The sequence below is a fragment of the Phocoena phocoena genome, chromosome X, assembly GCF_963924675.1.
Source record: "Phocoena phocoena chromosome X, mPhoPho1.1, whole genome shotgun sequence".
NCBI classification, from domain to species: Eukaryota; Metazoa; Chordata; class Mammalia; order Artiodactyla; family Phocoenidae; genus Phocoena; species Phocoena phocoena.
In genome coordinates, this window is record NC_089240.1 from 60,785,368 (window position 1) to 60,806,288 (window position 20,921).

Below are 20,921 nucleotides of genomic sequence, written 5' to 3' on the forward strand. Positions count from 1 at the left end.
TTTTTGCCTCCTCTAGATTGTCTGTGATTGGACAGACTATGATGAGCGAATGAAGAAGTTGGTCAGCATTGTGGCTGACCAGTTAGAGAAGAATAGGTTGCCTTCTGTGCATCCTCATCATAGTATGCTATATCCTCTTTCTCATGGCTTCAGGAAGGCTATTGCTGAGAGGCATGGGAACCTCTGCTTGGATAAGGTACGAGTCTTTCATTTTAATCTTTTCGTTGTAAAGTAAAACACAGATACAGAAAATTACATGAATCAAATTTATGGCTTAATTAGTTATCATAAGGTGTTTACCACCCAAGTTGAGAAATGAAGCTTCGTGAGCCAGCCCAGAAGCCCCCCTCCCATTGTGTCCTGTCTTGATCATAACCCCTTCCATTCTATAAGGTGGAATCCTTAACTGAAATACTTAACAGTAGGCTGATGGTGTTTTCCTTTAATTTTGAAACCATAGTTTTTATAAAGTGTTTGGTATTTTCTACTCACCTTTGAGAATTAGAGTGGTACTTGATCAAAGGTGGGAATTTTCTCAGCAGAATAGAGCAGAGTGCTAGGTGTAATTGTGTTTTTAAAAAATGCTTCCCTACAGAATTTTCTAAAATGCAGGGTTTGTCATGCTCTTCCCACTCTGCTTCCTTCCTACAACTTTAACTTGCTTGGGCTACTTCATAGGCCTCAGGAACAGGTCAAAGTATGAAGCATATTATACAAATTGCTAAGGTCGTATTAGACTGGTTATATGAATTAAAGAAGTATTCTGGGCATACCATTTCTAACAGGTATGCTTTTAGTCGGTTTTCCTAGATGAAAATTTACATATAGACTCAACTTTACTAACAAGCACTGAATTCCATTGGTAGATAAATGTCCTTCATAAACCACCATATGAACATCCGAAAGACTTGAAGCTCAGTGATGGTCGACTGCGTGTAGGATACGTGAGTTCTGACTTTGGGAATCATCCTACTTCTCATCTTATGCAGTCTATTCCAGGCATGCACAATCCTGATAAATTTGAGGTAAGACTAGTGTTGCTCTAGAGTCGCTATTTATAAAACCAAACAAACCCACAGTGGTAGCTTTATAGTCACCTTTAGGTGTTATTAAGCCCAGTGTCTTTTGGAAAGATTTGAGCCAAGGTTATTAAATATACTATGTGCTGCCTTTCAGGTATTCTGTTATGCCCTGAGCCCAGATGATGGCACAAACTTCCGAGTGAAGGTGATGGCAGAAGCCAATCATTTCATTGATCTTTCGCAGGTATGTGAAACTCCTTATACTTACAACTTTCTTTCTTTTTAGAGTCCTCTCTCTCTTTTTCTTGATGAGTCTGGCTAATGGTTTATCAATTTTGTTTATCTTCTCCGGGAACCAGCTTTTAGTTTTATTGATCTTTGCTATTGTTTTCTTTGTTTCTATTTCATTTATTTCTGCTCTGCTCTTCATGATTTCTTTCCTTCTGCTAACTTCGGGTTTTGTTTGTTCTTCTTTCTCTAGTTCCTTTAGGTGTAAGGTTTGATTATTTATTTGAGGTTTTTCTTGTTTCTTGAGGTAGGATTGTATTGCTATAAACTTCCCTCTTAGAACTGCTTTTGCTGCATCCCATAGGTTTTGGATCATCGTGTTTTCATTATCATTTGTCTCTAGGTATTTTTTGATTTCCTCTTTGATTTGTTCAGTGATCTCTTGGTTATTTAGTAACGTATTGTTTAGCCTCCATGTGTTTGTGTTTTTTACATTTTTTCCCCTGTAATTAATCTCATAGCGTTGTGGTCGGAAAAGATGCTTGATGTGATTTCAATTTTCTTAAATTTACTGAGGCTTGATTTGTGACCCAAGATGTGATCTATCCTGGAGAATGTTCCATGCGCACTTGAGAAGAAAGTGTTATCTGCTGTTTTGGGATGGAATGTCCTATAAATATCAATTAAATCTATCTGGTCTATTGTGTCATTTAAAGCTTGTGTTTCCTTATTAATTTTCTGTTTGGATGATCTGTCCATTGGTGTAAGTGAGGTGTTAAAGTCCCCCACTCTTATTGTGTTACTGTCGATTTCCTCTTTTATAGCTGTTAGCAGTTGCCTTATGTATTGAGGTGCTCCTATGTTGGGTGCATATATATTTATAATCGTTATATCTTCTTGGATTGGTCCCTTGATCATTTTGTAGTGTCCTTCCTTGTCTCTTGTAACATTCTTCATTTTAAAGTCTATTTTATCTGATATGAGTATTGCTACTCCAGCTTTCTTTTGATTTCCATTTGCATGGAATATCTTTTTCCATCCCCTCACTTGCAGTCTCTATGTGTCCCTAGGTCTTAAGTGGGTCTCTTCTAGACAGCATATATATGGGTCTTGTTTTTGTATCCACTCAGTGAGCCTGTGTCTTTTGGTTGGAGCATTTAATCCATTCACGTTTAAGGTAATTATCGATATGTATGTTCCTGTGACCATCTTCTTAATTATTTTGGGTTTGTTTTTGTAGGTCCTTTTCTTTTGTGTTTCCCACTCGGAGAAGGTCCTTTAGCAGTTGTTGTAGAGCTGGTGTGGTGGTGCTGAATTCTCTTAGCTTTTGCTTGTCTGTAAAGCCTTTGATTTCTCCATCAAATCTGAATGAGATCCTTGCCAGGTAGAGTAATCTTGGTTGTCAGTTCTTCCCTTTCATCACTTTAAGTATGTCATGCCACTCCCTTCTGGCTTGTAGAGTTTCTGCTGAGAAAGCAGCTGTTAACCTTATGCGAGTTCCCTTGTATGTTATTTGTCGTTTTTCCCTTGCTGCTTTCAATAATTTTTCTTTGTCTTTAATTTTTGCCAGTTTGATTACTATGTGTCTCGGCATGTTTCTCTTTGGGTTTATCCTGTATGGGACTCTCTGCGCTTCCTGGACTTGGGTGGTTATTTCCTTTCCCATGTTAGGGAAGTGTTTGACTATAATCTCTTCAAATATTTTCTCTGGCCCTTTCTCTCTCTCTTCTCCTTCTGGGACCCCTATAATGCGAATGTTGTTGCGTTTAATGTTGTCCCAGACGTGTCTTAGGCTGTCATTTGTTTTCATTCTTTTTTCTTTAGTCTGTTCCACAGCAGTGAATTCCACCATTCTGTCTTCCAGGTCACTTATCCGTTCTTCTGCCTCAGTTATTCTGCTATTGATTCCTTCTAGTGTAGTTTTCATTTCAGTTGTTGTATTGTTCATCTCTGTTTGTTCTTTAATTCTTCTAGGCCTTTGTTAAACATATCTTGCATCTTCTCGATCTTTGCCTCCATTCTTTTTCCGAGGTCCTGGATCATCTTCACTGTCATTATTCTGAATTCTTTTTCTGGAAGGTTGCCTATTTCCACTTCATTTAGTTGTTTTTCTGGGGTTTTATCTTGTTCCTTCATCTGGTACATAGCCCTCTGCCTTTTCGTCTTGTCTATCTTTCTGTGAATGTGGTTTTTGTTCCACAGGCTGCAGGATTCTTGCTTCTGCTGTCTGCCCTCTGGTGGATGAGGCTATCTTAGAGGCTTGTACTTCCAACTTTTTATTTTGAGCAAATAGTGAATAAAACTGTTGGTGTGTAGCTTGTATCCTCAATTTTCTTTCTTTAGTTTAATTAATTAATTTATTTTTGGCCGCTTTGGGTCTTCATTGCTGCCCATGGGCTTTCTCTAGTTGTGGCGAGTCGGGTCTGCTGTTCATTGCGGTGCACAGGCTTCTCATTGCGGTGGCTTCTCTTGTTGTGGAGCACAGGCTCTAGGCGCGTGGGCTTCAGTAGTTGTGGCACGTGGGCGCAGTAGTTGTGGCTCGCGAGCTCTAGAGCGCAGGCTCAGTAGTTGTGGCACACGGGCTTAGTTGCTCCATGGCATGTGGGATCTTCCCGGGCCAGGGCTCAAACCTGTGTCCCCTGCATTGACAGGCAGATTCTTAACCACTGCGCCACCAGGGAAGCCCATATCCTCAATATTTTCCATGACAGGTATTTAACATCAGCTACTACATACCTGTGGGCCATTGCTTTGATCTTATTTCCTTGATTGTTTACATTTATTAACATTGCATTTATAATCAGCATGGATTTTTGCTGAGTTTGCAAATGAAATAGAAATATGGTGTATTTGTGTGTGGACGTAAAACTTCTCTGCGGATTGAGCTAGCACTTGTGACAGTAGATACCTAATATTACCTGAATAAATTGAACAAAATGGTGGCTTGGAAGAAGAACAAGAAAGTCATTTAAAGGGCCTTTGCCGGGCTTCCCTGGTGGCGCAGTGGTTGAGAGTCCGCCTGCTGATGCAGGGGACATGGGTTCGCGCCCCGGTCCGGGAAGATCCCACATGCCGCGGAGCGGCTGGGCCCATGAGCCGTGGCTGCTGGGCCTGCGCGTCCGGAGCCTGTGCTCCGCGACGGGAGAGGGGAAAAAAAAAGGGCCTTTGCCTTTGGTTTTCTTTATTTCTATACTTGCTCCATTGCTGTTTCCTCTAGGAGCAAAAGTTTTATGATAAATTAATATTGAAACCTGTGAGGGAATGAATTTGCTGCAGGTATGGACTAGAGTTTTTTCTTATAGACGCTGTTGGCCACTTTGGTGACTAACAGAGGTATGTATGGTATACCCAGTAATTCATATATATGAATCATTGAAGTCCTAGCAGAAGGATTGTGAGACTCTTTGTCATTTCATAAATAATTTCTACCAACGTCTTTTGTGTTATGACTGTTGCTTTGGAAATATACCTGACCATTTTTGATGTAGGGTTGGACTCTCTGTGACCAAGAAGAATATGGCCCTCCACCTCTGACACCTTTTAGGATTCACTGCTTATTGACTGAAGTCTAAACTCTTTAAAAATATATATTTATTAATTTATATATATATATATATATATATATATATATATATATAAATTGAAACGTAGTTGACATACAGTGTTATGTTAGTTTCAGGTGTACTACATAGTTATTTGCATAGATTATGAAATCACCATGATAAGTCTAGTAACCACCTGTCCCCATACAAAGTTATTGCAGTATTATTGACCATATTTCTCATGTTGTATGTTGTATCCCTGTGGCTTGCTTGTTTTATATCTGGAGGTTTGTACTACTTAATCCTGTTCACCTATTTTGCCCCCTCCCTTCCTTCCCTCTGGCAACTTTTAAATGGCTGAGGAATATTCCATTGTGTATATATATCCCATCTTCTTTTTCCATTCATCCATTGATGGACACTTAGGTTACTTCCATATCTTGACAGTTGTAAATAGTGCTGCAGTGAACATCGGTGTGCCTATATGAAGTCCAAGCTCTTCAGTGTGGCCTTTGCAACCTTTCTAAACTAACAACCTTGTTTGCCCGTGCTTTTCACCCATCATTAGCCCTCAGTTATACCCTATATCAAATAGAAGTGATCTACCCATTTTTTAAACCTACCATGCACTTTACTCTGGTTCTTTATTCATACAGTTCTCTGTTGAGGTTGTATTCTGTCCAGCTCCCTCAAACTCCTATCCATCTTTTTAAAAAATTTATTTATTTATTTATTTTTGGCTGCATTGGGTCTTTGTTGGTGTGTGTGGGCTTTCCCTAGTTGTGGCGAGCGGGGGCTACTCTTTGTTGGGGTGCGTGGGCTTCTCATTGCGGTGGCTTCTCTTGTTGTCGAGCATGGGCTCTAGGCACGCGGGCTTCAGTAGTTGTGGCACATGGGCTTAGTTGCCCCACAGTGTGTGGGATCTTCCCGGACCAGGGCTCGAACCCGTGTCCCTTGCATTGGCAGGTGGATTCTTAATGACTTGCGCCACCAGGGAAGTCCTCCTATCCATCTTTGAAGGCCCATTTCAAATATCAACTCCTCTGTGAAGCCTAGTTTTTTTGTTTTTTGGTTGCGTTGGGTCTTTGTTGGTGTGTGCGGGCTTTCTCTAGTTTTGGCGAGCGGGGGCTACTCTTTGTTGCAGTGCGCGGGCTTCTCATTGCGGTGGCTTCTCTTGTTGCAAAGCGCAGGCTGTAGGCATGTAGGCTCCAGTAGTTGTGGCACACGGGCTTAGTTGCCCCGCAGTGTGGGATCTTCCCGGACCAGGGCTCGAACCCGTGTCCCCTGCATTGGCAGGCAGTTTCTTAACCACTGACCCACCAGGCAAGTCCCAAGCCTAGTTGTTCATACATTCAGTCTAGAGGTAAACTCTCCTTCCTCTGTATCCTGTTTGGGTAATGCTGTGGGCCCATTTTAATGGTACTTAACCATGTTTTTACCCCGCATTAATGTGATTTGTGTTGTTGCCACTTTTGCATCTGGGAATTTGAATTCTGTTCAATGCCATTAAGACTAATTGAATCAGTTTTAGATTATACATAGTATAAGTTCTTATTTTTTTATTCCATAGATTCCATGCAATGGAAAAGCAGCTGATCGCATTCATCAAGATGGTATACACATCCTTGTAAATATGAATGGTTATACCAAGGGTGCTCGAAATGAACTCTTTGCTCTCAGGCCAGCTCCTATTCAGGTAAAGGAAATAATGATAATTATTCACAGTGTTTATTGGGCTAAGAAGACAGTGATAGGTTTTTTCCCCTCTTTGGTTAACTGTCCTTTGAAACAATAGGACAGACATGCTTGACTTAATGAAAAAAAAAAAGTGTAGTTCTTGAAAATGAACAGGGACAAAGAATTTTGAGTGAGAACACAGTGTCCACAGGAACATGTATATGGAGACATGCAATTTGTAGTTGGATGTAAACCATTGTTCTGTCTTGTAAATTGGAAAAACGGTTTAGCACTTAGAAGTTTAGTCTAAAATATTACTTGATTGCTCTTGGCTAAGGAAGTCCACCCTCCTTGGTTGTTTGTTTACTTATTTAATTTTAAGCTATTTTGCTGAAGGTTCTTAGTTTTTGGTCTGAGTTTTTTTTTTTTTTTTTTCTTTTAGGCAATGTGGCTGGGGTACCCTGGGACTAGTGGCGCGCTTTTCATGGATTATATCATCACTGATCAGGAAACTTCACCTGCTGAAGTTGCTGAGCAGTATTCTGAGAAACTGGCTTATATGCCCCATACTTTCTTTATTGGTGATCATGCTAATATGTTCCCTCACCTGAAGGTAGGTAGAAAAACAGTGCTATAGGGGAATTGCAAAGAACTGTAGTCATTTATTTCCTTGCTGCTGTTCCTGTGCATCCTAAAAGATATGTCTGAAACTTTTTTTTCGATTAGAAAAAAGCAGTCATCGATTTTAAGTCCAATGGGCACATTTATGACAATCGGATTGTGCTGAATGGCATCGACCTCAAAGCATTTCTTGATAGTCTACCAGATGTGAAAATTGTCAAGGTCAGAACCTGGTCAATACTGTCATTGAAATTAAGTTATCTGCATTTGGGATCTTTTCCCTAATGATGTATTTTGTGTAATTATTTTAAGATGAAATGTCCTGATGGAGGAGACAACGCAGACAGCAGTAATACAGCTCTTAATATGCCTGTCATTCCTATGAATACTATTGCAGAAGCAGTTATTGAAATGATTAACAGAGGACAAATTCAGATAACAATTAATGGATTCAGTATTAGCAATGGACTGGCAACTACCCAGGTGAGAAGAGAATAATAGAACATACTATCTACCAAGTATACATTTATCTTCTTTACATCTCATAACTCTAGGAGGTAAGCATCATTACTTCTGTTTTATAGATGAGGAAATGAATTCAGTGGAAACTGGCATCTTATGTAGGTTTGTTTGATTTTAAAAGTCTCTTGGATTCAGCCAGCAGGTTACTTAATGAGAGTCTTCTGTGTTAATACCTTGTTATTCCCTGCCTGTGGCTTTACTCTTACCAACGGTGAACTGTCTGTAGGCATCATACAGTGTCTTGCTTCTGTAACTCATCCTTTCCCCAGTTAAATCTTACTCATCTTTAAGACTTTCAGTTCAGACAACTCCACCAGGAATCTGTTTCTGTCCATATCCCTGACCTCTCCTTCCCTGCTCCATTGGTACCTGTATTCTCTGTTCTTGTAGTATTTGGGATATATCTTTTTTTTTTTTTTTTTTTTTTTTTTTTTTGCGGTGCGCGGGCCTCTCACTGTTGTGGCCTCTCCCGTTGCGGAGCACAGGCTCTGGACGTGCAGGCTCAGCGGCCATGGCTCACGGGCCCAGCCGCTCCGCGGCAAGTGGGATCTTCCCAGACCGGGGCACGAACCCGTGTCCTCTGCATTGGCAGGCGGACTCTCAACCACTGTGCCACCAGGGAAGCCCTGGGATATATCTTTACATCCAGCACAACACATTATAATTCCCTGGGTTTGTATGTATTCTCCACTGAATTGAATTACTTTAGGGTCCGTGTCTTAGCCTCAATAATGAAGTACGTGCTGAGTAAATATTGGGTTGGCCAAAAAGTTGGTTCAGGTTTTTTTGTAAGCTTGTATGAAAAATCCGAATGAACTTTTTGGCCAACCCAATATTGTATATTGCATACTTGAATAAGTGAATATGTAACTCTGTCAAGAGATCGTAAGGCAAGGATCTCTGACCTCTTTAGGAGTTAACAGTTTTAGTGGTATAGCAGTTTATACAAAGAATGCTTGAAATGAATTAAGGTAAAGGAATTAATCACCTGTAGTGTGTATTGGGCCTGAACTGTCCTTTGAAACAATAGGGCAGACATGCTTGACTTAAGGAAAAAGAAGTATACTTCTTGAAGTGCACAGGTACAAAGAATTTTGAGTGTAGAACAACACAATGCCCGTAATGTATGAGATGTCTATCACACCTGGAATAGTTACATAACAAGGTAAGGCACTACCCAGATGTGTGGGAATTGCAAGATAAGACTGTAATTGTGTATGTAGATGCTCAGAAATAGAGCTGAACAATGAGGAGAGGCAGTTTTAGTAGAGATTTTTCAGTAATTTAAGTTTAGTCTTGAAAGGTGGGTGTGATTTAGAAAAGGATATTTCGTACATGGAGAAAAGAGTGAGCAAAAGCTTGCTGTTGGACTAATAGGGTTTTGAAGAGAACTTTTTGGCTAGAGTGAGATGTTTCATAGGGCAGTCCCCCCCCAAATTAAGATAATGCTCTAACTTTTTTCCTTTAACTTAATGTGTCATGAATATATTCTCATTATAGTTCAACGACATTACTTTTAATGGTTATACCAGTTTGCATCGTAAGGATTGTTTATTGATTGAAAAATAATCAGATTGGGGACTTCCCTGGTGGTCCAGTGGTTAAGACTCCGTGCTCCCAATGCAGGGGACCTGGGTTCGATCCCTGGTCAGGGAACTAGGTCCCGCATGCCGCCACTAAAGACCCCACATCCTGCAATGGTGCAACGAAGATCCTGCGTGCCGCAACTAAGACCTGAAGCAGCCAAATAAATAAATAAACAAATATTGAAAAGAAAAGAAAAATATCGGACCATGTTTACTTTAAATATAATCATATATTTTTTCTTGTTCTAGATCAACAATAAGGCTGCCACTGGAGAGGAGGTTCCCCGTACCATTATTGTAACCACACGTTCTCAGTACGGGTTACCAGAAGATGCCATTGTGTACTGTAACTTTAATCAGTTATATAAAATTGACCCATCTACTTTGCAGATGTGGGCAAATGTGAGTGTGCGTGGATTCATTATTAATGTCCAGAGATTCTCGTAAAGATTCTGTATATAGGTCGTCTTGCTGAGGCTGTCCCCCCATCCTCCCATTCAGGAGCTATTGTGCTAGATTATTGTGATAATCTTCAAAAGAGCTGTAGATTTCAGCAATTTTTGATTTGTCCTTCAAGTGTGTAAATATCATATAATGAACTTTTAAAATTTATGTGTTCAAACGCAGGGATCAGCAAACTTTTTCTTAAAAGGCCAGGTGGTAAATATCTTTGGTTTTGCAGTCTATACTCTCTGTCACACCTACTCAATTCTGCCATTGTAGCAAGAAAACATCATACTCATTATATAAATGAATGAGTATAGGTATGTTCCAATAAGTTTTTATTTACAAAAACAGGCAATATGCCAGATTTGGCTCATAGGCTATAGTTTGCCAACCCATGGTCTAAGCTGATAGCAAAGCTGTTACGTATACTCATCCACATTTTACATCATTCTTGCAATATTGTAGAGTTAGAACCAGGAAGGAATTGGCTTATGCCATTACTTCTCAGTCATTTCATCATACCAGTTTGCATAAGCAGGACCTCTGAAGCTTCTAAACTTTGCTATCCATATCTGCCTCTTTTTCCGTAGAGCCTAAAACGGAGATAATTCTTGGTTGACTTTTTTTCTGATTAATATCTGGGTTTTTTGGTCTGTTTTCTTTTTTTAAAGGAGGAGGGAGGGTGGAGAAGAGGAAGCAGATGAGTACAGGTTTACTATCCCTGAATCTTCACTTCCCCATTTCAAAAAACCTGAAAACCAAAAGCATCTTCATAAGTTTGTGGTAAATTTATTTGGTTGGCAGCCACACTGCCTGAACTGATGTTAGGCTATTTATGATTCTTTATTTATTCCATTTAGTATGAATATTCCTACATCTTGATGCAGAGATACTAATATGTTGGTTTGCAGGGAGTTGCCGCTGAGAGTGTTATGTAATTTATATATACTGTATATATATATATATATATATATATATATATATATATATATATATATATACAGTATATATTATATATACTGAAATAATATATACTGAAATATTCTAAATTCTGAAATCCATCTGTTCTCATGGCTTTCAGAGATGGGATGGTGAACTTGTATGATACATTGAGTAGATGTAGGTCTAAATCGGGTTGGCAAACTATGGCCGATGAGCCAAATCCAGTCCACTGCTTGTTTTTTTGTTTGTTTTTTTATTTTGGCAGTTTGGCATGCGGAATCTTAGTTCCCTGACCAGGGATCGAACCTGAGCCCCCTGCAGTGGAAGCATGGAGTCCTAACCACTGGACCACCAGGGAAGTCCCAGCTGCTTGTTTTTGTAAATAAAATTTTATTGACACACAGCCATGCCTACTTACATATTGTCTATGGCTTTCCAGTGACAAGGGCAGAATCGAATAGTTATGACACGGTCCATGTTGGCATCAAAAGCAACAGTATTTGCTCTCTGGTCCTTTACAGAAAATGTCTGCTGACCCCTGATCTAGATTAGGCAAATAAAGTTTGGCAGGTGTGAACTAACTTTATTTGTTGTACCATGGCGGGGGATTTAAAATTTGAAATGGAAAATTCCTATCTCATGGACAAAAACCACTCCTAGTCTCAATTCCCACAGGACATAGCTGCCTCAGATTTTGCCAATTAGTAACTTGTTTTGTGTCTTCTTGCATCAGTCTCCTCTTTCTTTGAACTGTCTTTGGGGACAGCTAAGCAGAACAGGAACCTATAGTTCAGTTGATGTAATTCATCTATGTGAAAGAAAGACTTAAGTTTTCGGTAGGCTGCTATCTGGGTGAAAAGAATAGAGTATGGTAGAATTACTAGAAATTTATGGGAGCCTTTCTTGAGAAGCGCAGAGCTGCTATTAATACTTGCTCTTGTTTCCCCTATTTTAGATTCTGAAGCGTGTTCCCAATAGTGTACTGTGGCTGTTGCGTTTTCCAGCAGTAGGAGAACCTAATATTCAACAGTACGCACAAAATATGGGCCTCCCCCAGAACCGTATCATTTTTTCACCTGTTGCTCCTAAAGAGGAACATGTTCGGAGAGGCCAGCTGGCTGATGTCTGCTTGGACACTCCACTCTGTAATGGACACACCACAGGGATGGATGTCCTTTGGGCAGGGACACCCATGGTGACTATGCCAGGTGAGTTGCTTCCTTGTTCTCTTTAAAATCTCCTTGGGAGAGACACTTCCAGGTGAAATCATATGTACTAGAAGCAACATTTAGGGCAAGATGATAGAAAATGAGACTTGTTCAAGTCTGAACACTCTTCATCTGCATCGTGTGGATATTTAACATAAATAACATTAATAACTTTGTGCTATTTGCATTCTCAGATGTGCAGTTGTTATCTTTCTTATTGCAGGAGAGACTCTTGCTTCCCGAGTTGCAGCTTCCCAGCTCACTTGTTTAGGCTGTCTTGAGCTTATTGCTAAAAATAGACAAGAATATGAAGACATAGCTGTGAAACTGGGAACTGATCTAGAATAGTAAGTAAACTTTTCCATGAACAAATTATATGGTGAGGTGAAGGAAACAAGAAAAATTTAGAGAGAATATAGGTGTTATGAAGTGAAATCATAAAATAAGGGTAATATAAAATAAATGAATTAGTTGTATGCTCTCTGGATGGGAGAAGGACTTTTTATTATTTTAATTTAATTTAACTTGTTATTTATTTTTGTGGCCGCACCATGTGGCGTGCGGGATCTTACTTCCCCGGCCAGGGATCGAACCTGTGCTCCCTGCAGTGGAAGCATGGAGTCTTAACCACTGGACCGCCAGGGGAGTCCTGAGAAGAACTTTTTAAACTTCCATAAATAAAGTGATCATTAGGTTTCACTATGTAGAGTAAATGGCTGAATAAAAGTAAGTCAAGAGAATTAAAAGATGTAAACTAGCTATACTTCAATAAAAAAAAAGAAAATTAAAAGGCAAACAAGAGGGAAAAAAATCTGTTCCTTAATGTCAAATATTAATAGCCTGGCTATATAAAGACCGAAGAATATTTACATTTTTTTTTTTTTGAATATTTACATTTTAAATCCCTTAATAGGAAAGTAAGCAAAGAAATGACAGCTGACTAAAGTAGAAATACAAATGGTTAACAAGAAAGTTTCAACCTCTGTAGTAGAAATAAATAATTATTTTTTAATTTATTGGCCTTGCCACCCGCCTTGTGGGATTTTAGTTCCCTGATCAGGGATTGAACCCACGCCCTTGGCAGTGAAAGCGTGGAGTCCTAACCACTGGACCACCAGAGAATTCCCTAGTAGAAATAAAATAGCATTGAGGTACACCCATTATTTACCTATAAAATAAAAGATTTTTAATATGATACCAATGATGAGGGAGCATTGAGGTGCTGACCTTTTCATACATTGGTGAGTAAATTGGTAGTCTTTTCAGAGCCCTTAAAAAAAATAAAAAAAAAAAGCTAGACCTTTGACCCTAAGAATATCCTTGTGATAATATTTGGGCATGACTTAAATGCCCCTAAATGGGTGGGAATTAGAGAGATGATGCTTAAATAAATGATGCTTTATCCATACAATCAAATAGTGTTTATCTCTTAAATGAGATTTTTCTTTGGGTATTACATGTGATTTTTTTTTTTCTTTGTGTTTTCTGACAAGTAGCATATTATGTAGAAGTTTAAAGAAGCACCCTCTTTGAGTCAGACTTCCTGGGTTTGAATCCAGGCTCTCTCACAAGCTTTGTGACTTTGGACAAGTTAGTCTCTGTGTGCCTTGGTTTTTCCATCTGCAAAATGGGGATGAATGATAGTACCTACCTTGCAGAGATGTGAGGATTAAAAAAAAGTGTTACCGGTCAGAATGGCCATCATCAAAAAATCTACAAACAGTAAATGCTGGAGAGGGTGTGGACAAAAGGGAACCCTCTTGCACTGTTGGTGGGAATGTAAATTGATACAGCCACTATGGAGAACAGTATGGTGGTTCCTTACAAAACTAAAAATAGAACTACCATATGACCCAGCAATTCCACTCCTGGGCATATACCCTGAGAAAACCATAATTCAAAAAGAGACATGTACCACAATGTTCACTGCAGCTCTGTGTACAATAGCCAGGACATGGAAGCAACCTAAGTGTTCATTGACAGATGAATGGGTAAAGAAGATGTGGCGCATATATACAATGGAATATTACTCAGCTATGAAACGAAACAAAATTGAGTTATTTGTAGTGAGGTGGATGGACCTAGAGACTGTCATAAAGAGTGAAGTCAGAAAGAGAAAAACAAATACCGTACGCTAACATATGGAACCTAAAAAAAAAAAAAAAAAAAAAAAAGGTTCTGAAGAACCTAGGGAACAGGACAGGAATAAAGATGCAGACGTAGAGAGTGAACTTGAGGACACGGGGAGGGGGAAGGAAGGGTAAGCTGGGACGAAGTGAGAGAGTAGCATTGACATGGATGCACTACCAAATGTAAGATAGATAGCTAGTGGGAAGCAGCTGCATAGCACAGGGGGAGATCAACTCGATGCTTTGTGACCACCTAGAGGGGTGGGATAGGGAGGGTGGGAGGGAAACGCAAGAGGGAGGGGATATGGGGATATATGTATACACATAGCTGGTTCTCTTTGTTATACAGCAGAAACTAACACAACATTGTAAAGCAATTATACTCCAATAAAGATGTTTAAAAAAAGAAAAAAAGTGTTCCACGTGAAGCACTTGACAACAGTTCTTGGTACATAGTAAGCATTCAACAGATGTATATTAAGCATTTATTTATCATTTTCAAAATTTTCTCCCCTGAACATCATATACAGCTAAGAAAAACTAGTGAAAACTTTGAGCCCAGGCATTAAAAAATTAATTTACATGTCCATCATCCCAGAGGTAACTACAGTAAATAATTTAGTGTATTTTCTTTTTGGAACTTAGTTGACTTCATACACTACTTTTTCCCAACATTTTATTATGAAAAAGTTCAATTTTATAATAAACACTTATATACCGACCACCTAGCTTCTGCCACTGATAATTTTACTGTACTTTTATCACATTCCATCTGTTTATTCCTATATCCATTTAGAAATCCATCTTATTTGAAGTAAACTGCAGATATCAGTATTCTCCCTAAATACTTCAGAATGGCCATCATTAACTAGAGTTTAATACTTGTTTCTTTTGTCTTTTGAGGCAGAATTTATATACAGTGTATACACAAATCTTTTTTTAAATTAATTTTACTTTTTTAGTTGAAGTATAGTTGGTTTACAGTGTTGTTTCTGGGGTACAGCAAAGTTGATTCAGTTATATATATATATATATTATATACACATGTATATTCTTTTTCATATTCTTTTCCATTATGGTTTATTATAGGATATTGAATATAGTTCTCTGTGCTGTACAGTAGGACCTTGTTGTTTACTTTATCTACAGTAGTTTGTACCTGCTAATCCCAAACTGGAATACACAGATCTTAAGTGAGTTTTGAGAAATACCTTTATAACCCAGGCCTCCAGCAGCATGTAGAACATTACCATCACTCCAGAAAGTTCCTTCACACCCCTTCTCAGTTGGTCCTCCTCACCAACCCTCAGAGACAACCACTGTTCTGAATTTTTTTTCCACCATAATTTATTTAGTCTTGCCTTTCTAGAACCTTATACAAATAGAATCATACAGCATGTACTCTGAAGGCTTCTTTCAATCAGGATAATGTTTTGAGATTCATCCGTGTTGTTGGCTCATATCAGTAGTTCATTCCCTTTTATTGCTGAGTAGTATTTCAGTGTATGGATGTACCACAGTTTAACCATTCTATTGACATACAGAACTTTATTTATTTAGTTTTAAATTTATTTTATTTTAGTTATTTTTGGCCGCTTTGGGTCTTCATTGCTGCGCGCGGGCTTTCTCTAGTTGCGGCGAGCGGGGGCTGCTCTTCGTTGTGGTGCGCGGGCTCCTCATTGTGGTGGCTTCTCTTGTTGCGGAGCACGGGCTCTAGGTGCACGGGCTTCAGTAGTTGTGACACACGGGCTCAGTAGTTGTGGCTCGTAGGCTTTGGAGCACAGGCTCAGTAGTTGTGGCGCACAGGCTTAGTTGCTCCGCGGCATGGGGGATCTTCCCAGACCAGGGCTCGAACCTGTGTCCCCTGCATTGGCAGGCAGATTCTTAACCACTGCACCACCAGGGAAGCTGACATACAGAACTTTAAAAATAACACAAAGGTATTTTTATTTGGAAGATAACATTAATATGGTCATGGTTGGGTTGAGGCCAACAGATATGCATAGCTGTTTTACTAGTTTTGGCACAAAAAAACATTAAAGCAACCTTTTTATTAATTGTTTTTAAAAATGTACAAGAGTATTCCAGCTTCTGGTTCTAAAGTAATAACTCTCTCTGTATAAGAATAGTCTCATGACAAATGATATATTCACAACAGGAGGAGAGAGAGAATTCTATCCTCTTTCCCCAGAAGAATTGATTGCTTTTTTTTTCCTGTTTCTGAACAGAACCATAGTCTTGGTGATATTAGGAACACTTTTTTTTTAATATCTAAATAAACAACTCAGTTCATGTACAAGGGGAAAATTAAAGCAGTAGACGTACTGTATTTTTTCCCCTTGAGTGTTTTCCTATTTCATTAAAGCATTCATAAAATGAATACTTCCATCTTAAGTTTGTGCCTTAGCTATTGTAAATGATGCTTCAGTGAACATCTTTGCATGGTCAGGTATGTCTGCATCTCTGATTATTTGTTGAATAGATTTAAAAGTGTTATTGATAGGTCATAGGGTCATGAACATTTATGGTTCTAGTAGACACATTGCTAAGTTGCATATTAAAAGGGTAAACGGTTTACGTTCTAACCAGTAGTACGTAGGAATAGACGTGTCATTGCCAAGTGTTATTTTTATTTTAAAGGTAGAAATAAGATGAAGTGGAGAAAGCATGGTGTCTCTTGGATATGCTTATTTAGGAAAGAACAGTGTTTTCAGGGGACTTGGAGGTGAACTCCATTATAAGTGTTTAACATTATGTTAGCTGTGACCTTTCACTTTTTTAGCATTGAGGTAAAGGAGGGCCAATCAGAAGAGAAAGTTTGGTTATGTAATTTACCATAAAGGTGTCTAGGTGTTTATGGGGGCTAGTTCTGAGTTTCTGCTCTGATTTGTAAACTTGGATCTCTTTTTTTTATTCAGCCTGAAGAAAATTCGTGGCAAAGTCTGGAAGCAGAGAATATCTAGCCCTCTGTTCAACACCAAACAATACACAATGGAACTAGAGCGGCTCTATCTACAGATGTGGGAGCATTATGCAGCTGGCAACAAACCTGATCACATGATTAAGCCTGTTGAAGTCACTGAGTCGGCCTAAATAATGACTGTGTGCACAGGAGAATTACCCCTGTACCTGAGCCTCAACCTTCTGGGGGAAAGGGAACTACTTTTTACCTATCTGTACAATGTCATGTTGCAGATGGGTGACAGACAATGATAAGAAATAGCACAGCCAGACTTGCTTCCTGCATGATCCTGATAGGGAGAGACACAAGAGATGGGAAACTGCTGTTCCACAAGGAGTCTCCATAGAATTTTGCAGCAGCCAGGTGTTGCATAAGTCTGGAAGGTCTGATCTCCCTTGGTCTTCCATGGGATGGATGGTTAGTGTGGAAGGGAGATAGAGATTGCCCAGCCGTTTTGTGATTGTCATGGATTGATTGAGTCTTCTGAAGTTTTTTCTTTATATTTTGGGTATTGGAGCTTTTAAAAATGTTTGGTTTCAGGTATTTTTATTCATGTGAAGTATATATAATTCTCTTGAGATAAGGTTTTAAGCTAAAATATTCCTTGTTTTAGTTTCTGAACTCTACAGATAAATGGGGACTTTGCTGGTGTAGTCTTTTTATAGGTTTTATAAACCACTTGAGCCTATATCAGTCATTTTAGTGTCTGACATAATGTTTGGAACTATCAGTGCTTTGTTGGTTTATAGATGATGGCTTAAATTCTTTTTCTGGTCCGTTTCCTTCTTCCCTTCCCCTCACTTTAAAAATTCTCCTGTTACTTGGCTAACAAAAACCCAAGTCTGATTCAAAACCTCCCAGAGTGTTTCTCTTAAACACATCATCTGGTGCCAAATGAAGATTCTTAGGAGTGATTATTAATTATGAAGGGCACAGTTGTGGTACTGTCACTGATGATAATAATAATGGATTTTTGGCCTAGACTTTTGACCTATTTCACCAGTGTTTTACCGTTGACTGCCCCTCTATGCTGCTTCCAAAAGTGATAGTGTGTGATACGATTTTTACTTTCATTTCTAAAGTTGTTTTTTTTTTTTTAAGTGAGTCCTGTTCTTCCTTTTTCTTTCAGCAGAAATGAAATCCCAGGTAAGTATAAGTATTCAAATATTTGATCAGTAAGTCACAGTTATCTCCAGTACATTAAATAACTTTCATCAAAAAACATTTTATAGGTAAAAAGCTCTGAAGGACCAGCTATGTATATGATAATTATGTTTCAGACCTTCCAGGGTATTATATATAATAACTTGTCTTCTGGACGTGGTCTTGAAGTCTTTATGGATTCAGCCTCAGTAGTAGCGAACTGCACTGCTACTTGGTTTGGAGTACAAATTAGACTTTAGCCCTCCTGGAGGTTGAGTTTTTGGTATTGAAAACCATAGGAATAAAATTATTGTATTTCAACAAAGGATCGAGGGCTTGAGGCTTAAACAAGCCAACATATGAATATATGTTTTTGTCTTGCTGTACTGCACCTATGCTGTCTAGTAACAGATATTTTGTCTGCTAGTAGTGTTCTAGATTATGTCTTTCCAAAGTGCTGAGGCAGTGCACCTATTCTGTAGTTGCAGCTGATGCCTGAATGTATCCTAGCTGACAAATTGATTAATAAGAACTTGAATTTCTGAAAGATTTGTACTGTTAACCAAAATCTGAGCAAGGAGTCTCAAATGTAATTCTTAGCCAGAATTACATGTTAATGACCCATTTAACAGTGTAAATCGAGGAACATCAGTGTAGGGATTTCTTTTAATTTATTTTTTACCTGCTTGAAATATCAGTTAAGGGTTGCCAGCTTGGTTGCAGATGAACGGACGTTTGAAGTTCACCAAACTACTTAATGTGGAATAGGATAATACACTTCCAACGCCCTCAAGGCTGTGACCTTGCAGCCATTTTACATAGCACATCATCCTCCTATAGGGGTGAACCTTTCCCTGGCCCGAAAAGTAGCCGCTCTGGTTGAAGCTTTGCTTATTGTAACAGGCTTTTGTTTCCAGGTAACATGTCTGTGGAAGACTTAATTCTTAATAGAGATATAGATATTACTGGAAACTAATTGTTTTTTCTATTATACTCTGCTTTATCAAAAAAGTAAAACATTTAAATTGTGCTACAGAAATTCAGATGTTGTCTTGCAATCTTTAAACAATAAATGAATGATTTGCCCTTAATATGGCTGATGTATTTTGTGTTCTGTTAAATTGAGCATTGGATGGAACAGTAGGGTTCTCCAGTTATGAAATCTATATTTGAACAGCTCCAAACAACAGAAGGACCAGATTTCCCTACAGTGCAGCTATGATAGTAAGAATTATTTTGTTTTCTCAGCCAAGTGTGGTGGAGCATGGGTCAGGTTGGTGTATGATCCATTAAGACTTAACAAAGCCTGAGACTCCCAGCACACGCATTTGTGTTTGTTCCTGTTCAGCTTATAACCATTCTGGCTTCTTCATCTACCCTTGTAGTCTCATTCTTTATGTGGACTATTCCTTCCCACTCTGTATGGTGATTGAACTCAACCACCAGTATGAGGGAGGAGGATATCCATGCATCAGGGACCAGAACAGGCTGTTTAGCTGCCTGTTTTCTCAGAGATATAACCAATTTTTTTTCAATAAAATGTTAGGTAATTTACCTCCCAAGTTCTGTGGATTGAGACCCTCAAAGCCCTAATGTGGGTTAGTGTTTGTTTCTTGGAAGATGGGGCAAGAAAGATGTCCAGTAGATTAGTCATAAGTTCTTTTTTTTTTCTAATATCTGTTTATTTGACTGCATCGGGTCTTAGTTGCGGCATGTGGGGTCTTCTCCTTGTGGCGTGCAGGGTCTTTTCGTTGTGGCGCATGGGCTTCTCTAGTTGTGGTGCGCGGACTTTAGAGTGCGTGGGCTCAGTAGTTGCGGCGTGCAGGTTTAAGTTGCCCCACAGCGTGTGGGATCTTAGTTCCCCTACCAGGGGTCGAACATGTGTCCTCTGCATTGGAAGGTGGATTCTTAACCACTGGACCACCAGGGAAGTCCCCATAAATAAGTTCTTACCCCCACCCTCTTCTATCTATTAGGAATCTGCATCAGTTATTTCCAGTCTACTTCAACTCCTCCTGCCTTCAGTCTAAAGGAGTTGCTTGTGCACCTTGAATAAACTTGTGTAACTTACCATTTGATTCCAATCCTAAACCCACTCTTTACTTGAAGCACATGCCTCTTAACAATATTAACTACAGCTAATGTTCAGGTTCTTTGCCCAAACCTCTGAGGCACACAGTTATGTAAGCCCCATTTTTATGGAATAGGCTTGTAGAGGTAAACTTGCAAGTTTGTTGTAAGTGATAAGGTTATAATGATAAGCCCTTATCCCATTCCCCATCAACTCAGAAAGTACCTTTTTTTATTCGGTACTCGGGCCTCTCACTGCTGTGGCCTCTCCCGTTGCAGAGCATAGGCTCCGGAAGCGCAGGCTCAGCGGCCATGGCTCACGGGCCCAGCCGCTCTGCGGCATGCGGGATCCTCCCGGACCGGGGCATGAGCCCATGTTCCCTGCATCGGCAGGCGGACTCTCAACCACTGCGCCACCAGGGAAGCCCCAGAAAGTACCTTTTTATGTGTAGGCAATTTGGTGCTTAAGACTAACTAGTGCTGCTGGAATTTGCATTCTAGCTCCCTGTCATTTTTTAGCCATGTGATCTCTGTAAAATGAGAGTGCTAACACTGCCTACTTTTTTTAAGTGTCGTAAGGATTACATTCATATAAAAACACTTGGAACAGAGCCTAGCATGAAATAAGCTCAGTGTCATTAATGTTTTTAAATGCAGGGACGTTTTATATGTATTCTGTTGGCCAAATGCTTAAATTATGAGATGTATGGGTTTTTGCCAGAGAAACGGGCACAATCTAGAAAGCCTTTGCTGCCCCCGTTTGTTATTCTTGGTGTGTCGGGAGTGAGTGCCAGAAAGCTTCAAGTAACTAATTTCTCTTTA

The 20,921-nt window shown here is 39.3% G+C and overlaps 1 protein-coding gene and 1 non-coding gene across 3 annotated transcripts in view; one reads left to right on the forward strand and one right to left on the reverse strand.

Moving 5' to 3' along the window:
* The window catches only part of OGT (O-linked N-acetylglucosamine (GlcNAc) transferase), a 35,287-nt gene extending 18,270 nt beyond the window's left edge, over window positions 1-17,017 (forward strand). For both annotated transcript variants that reach the window (XM_065900978.1, XM_065900979.1), the window contains exons 12-22: window positions 17-196; window positions 867-1,025; window positions 1,177-1,266; window positions 6,363-6,488; window positions 6,912-7,082; window positions 7,196-7,312; window positions 7,403-7,573; window positions 9,448-9,600; window positions 11,543-11,795; window positions 12,019-12,142; window positions 16,843-17,017. In XM_065900978.1, coding sequence (XP_065757050.1) covers window positions 17-196; window positions 867-1,025; window positions 1,177-1,266; window positions 6,363-6,488; window positions 6,912-7,082; window positions 7,196-7,312; window positions 7,403-7,573; window positions 9,448-9,600; window positions 11,543-11,795; window positions 12,019-12,142; window positions 16,843-17,017 — 1,719 coding nt within the window. The remainder of the gene's footprint in view (window positions 1-16; window positions 197-866; window positions 1,026-1,176; window positions 1,267-6,362; window positions 6,489-6,911; window positions 7,083-7,195; window positions 7,313-7,402; window positions 7,574-9,447; window positions 9,601-11,542; window positions 11,796-12,018; window positions 12,143-16,842) is intronic.
* Window positions 10,873-10,945, reverse strand: TRNAW-CCA (transfer RNA tryptophan (anticodon CCA)). The gene has a single exon. It is a non-coding gene; the product is annotated as a tRNA-Trp (tRNA).
* Window positions 17,018-20,921: the final 3,904 nt, after the last annotated feature.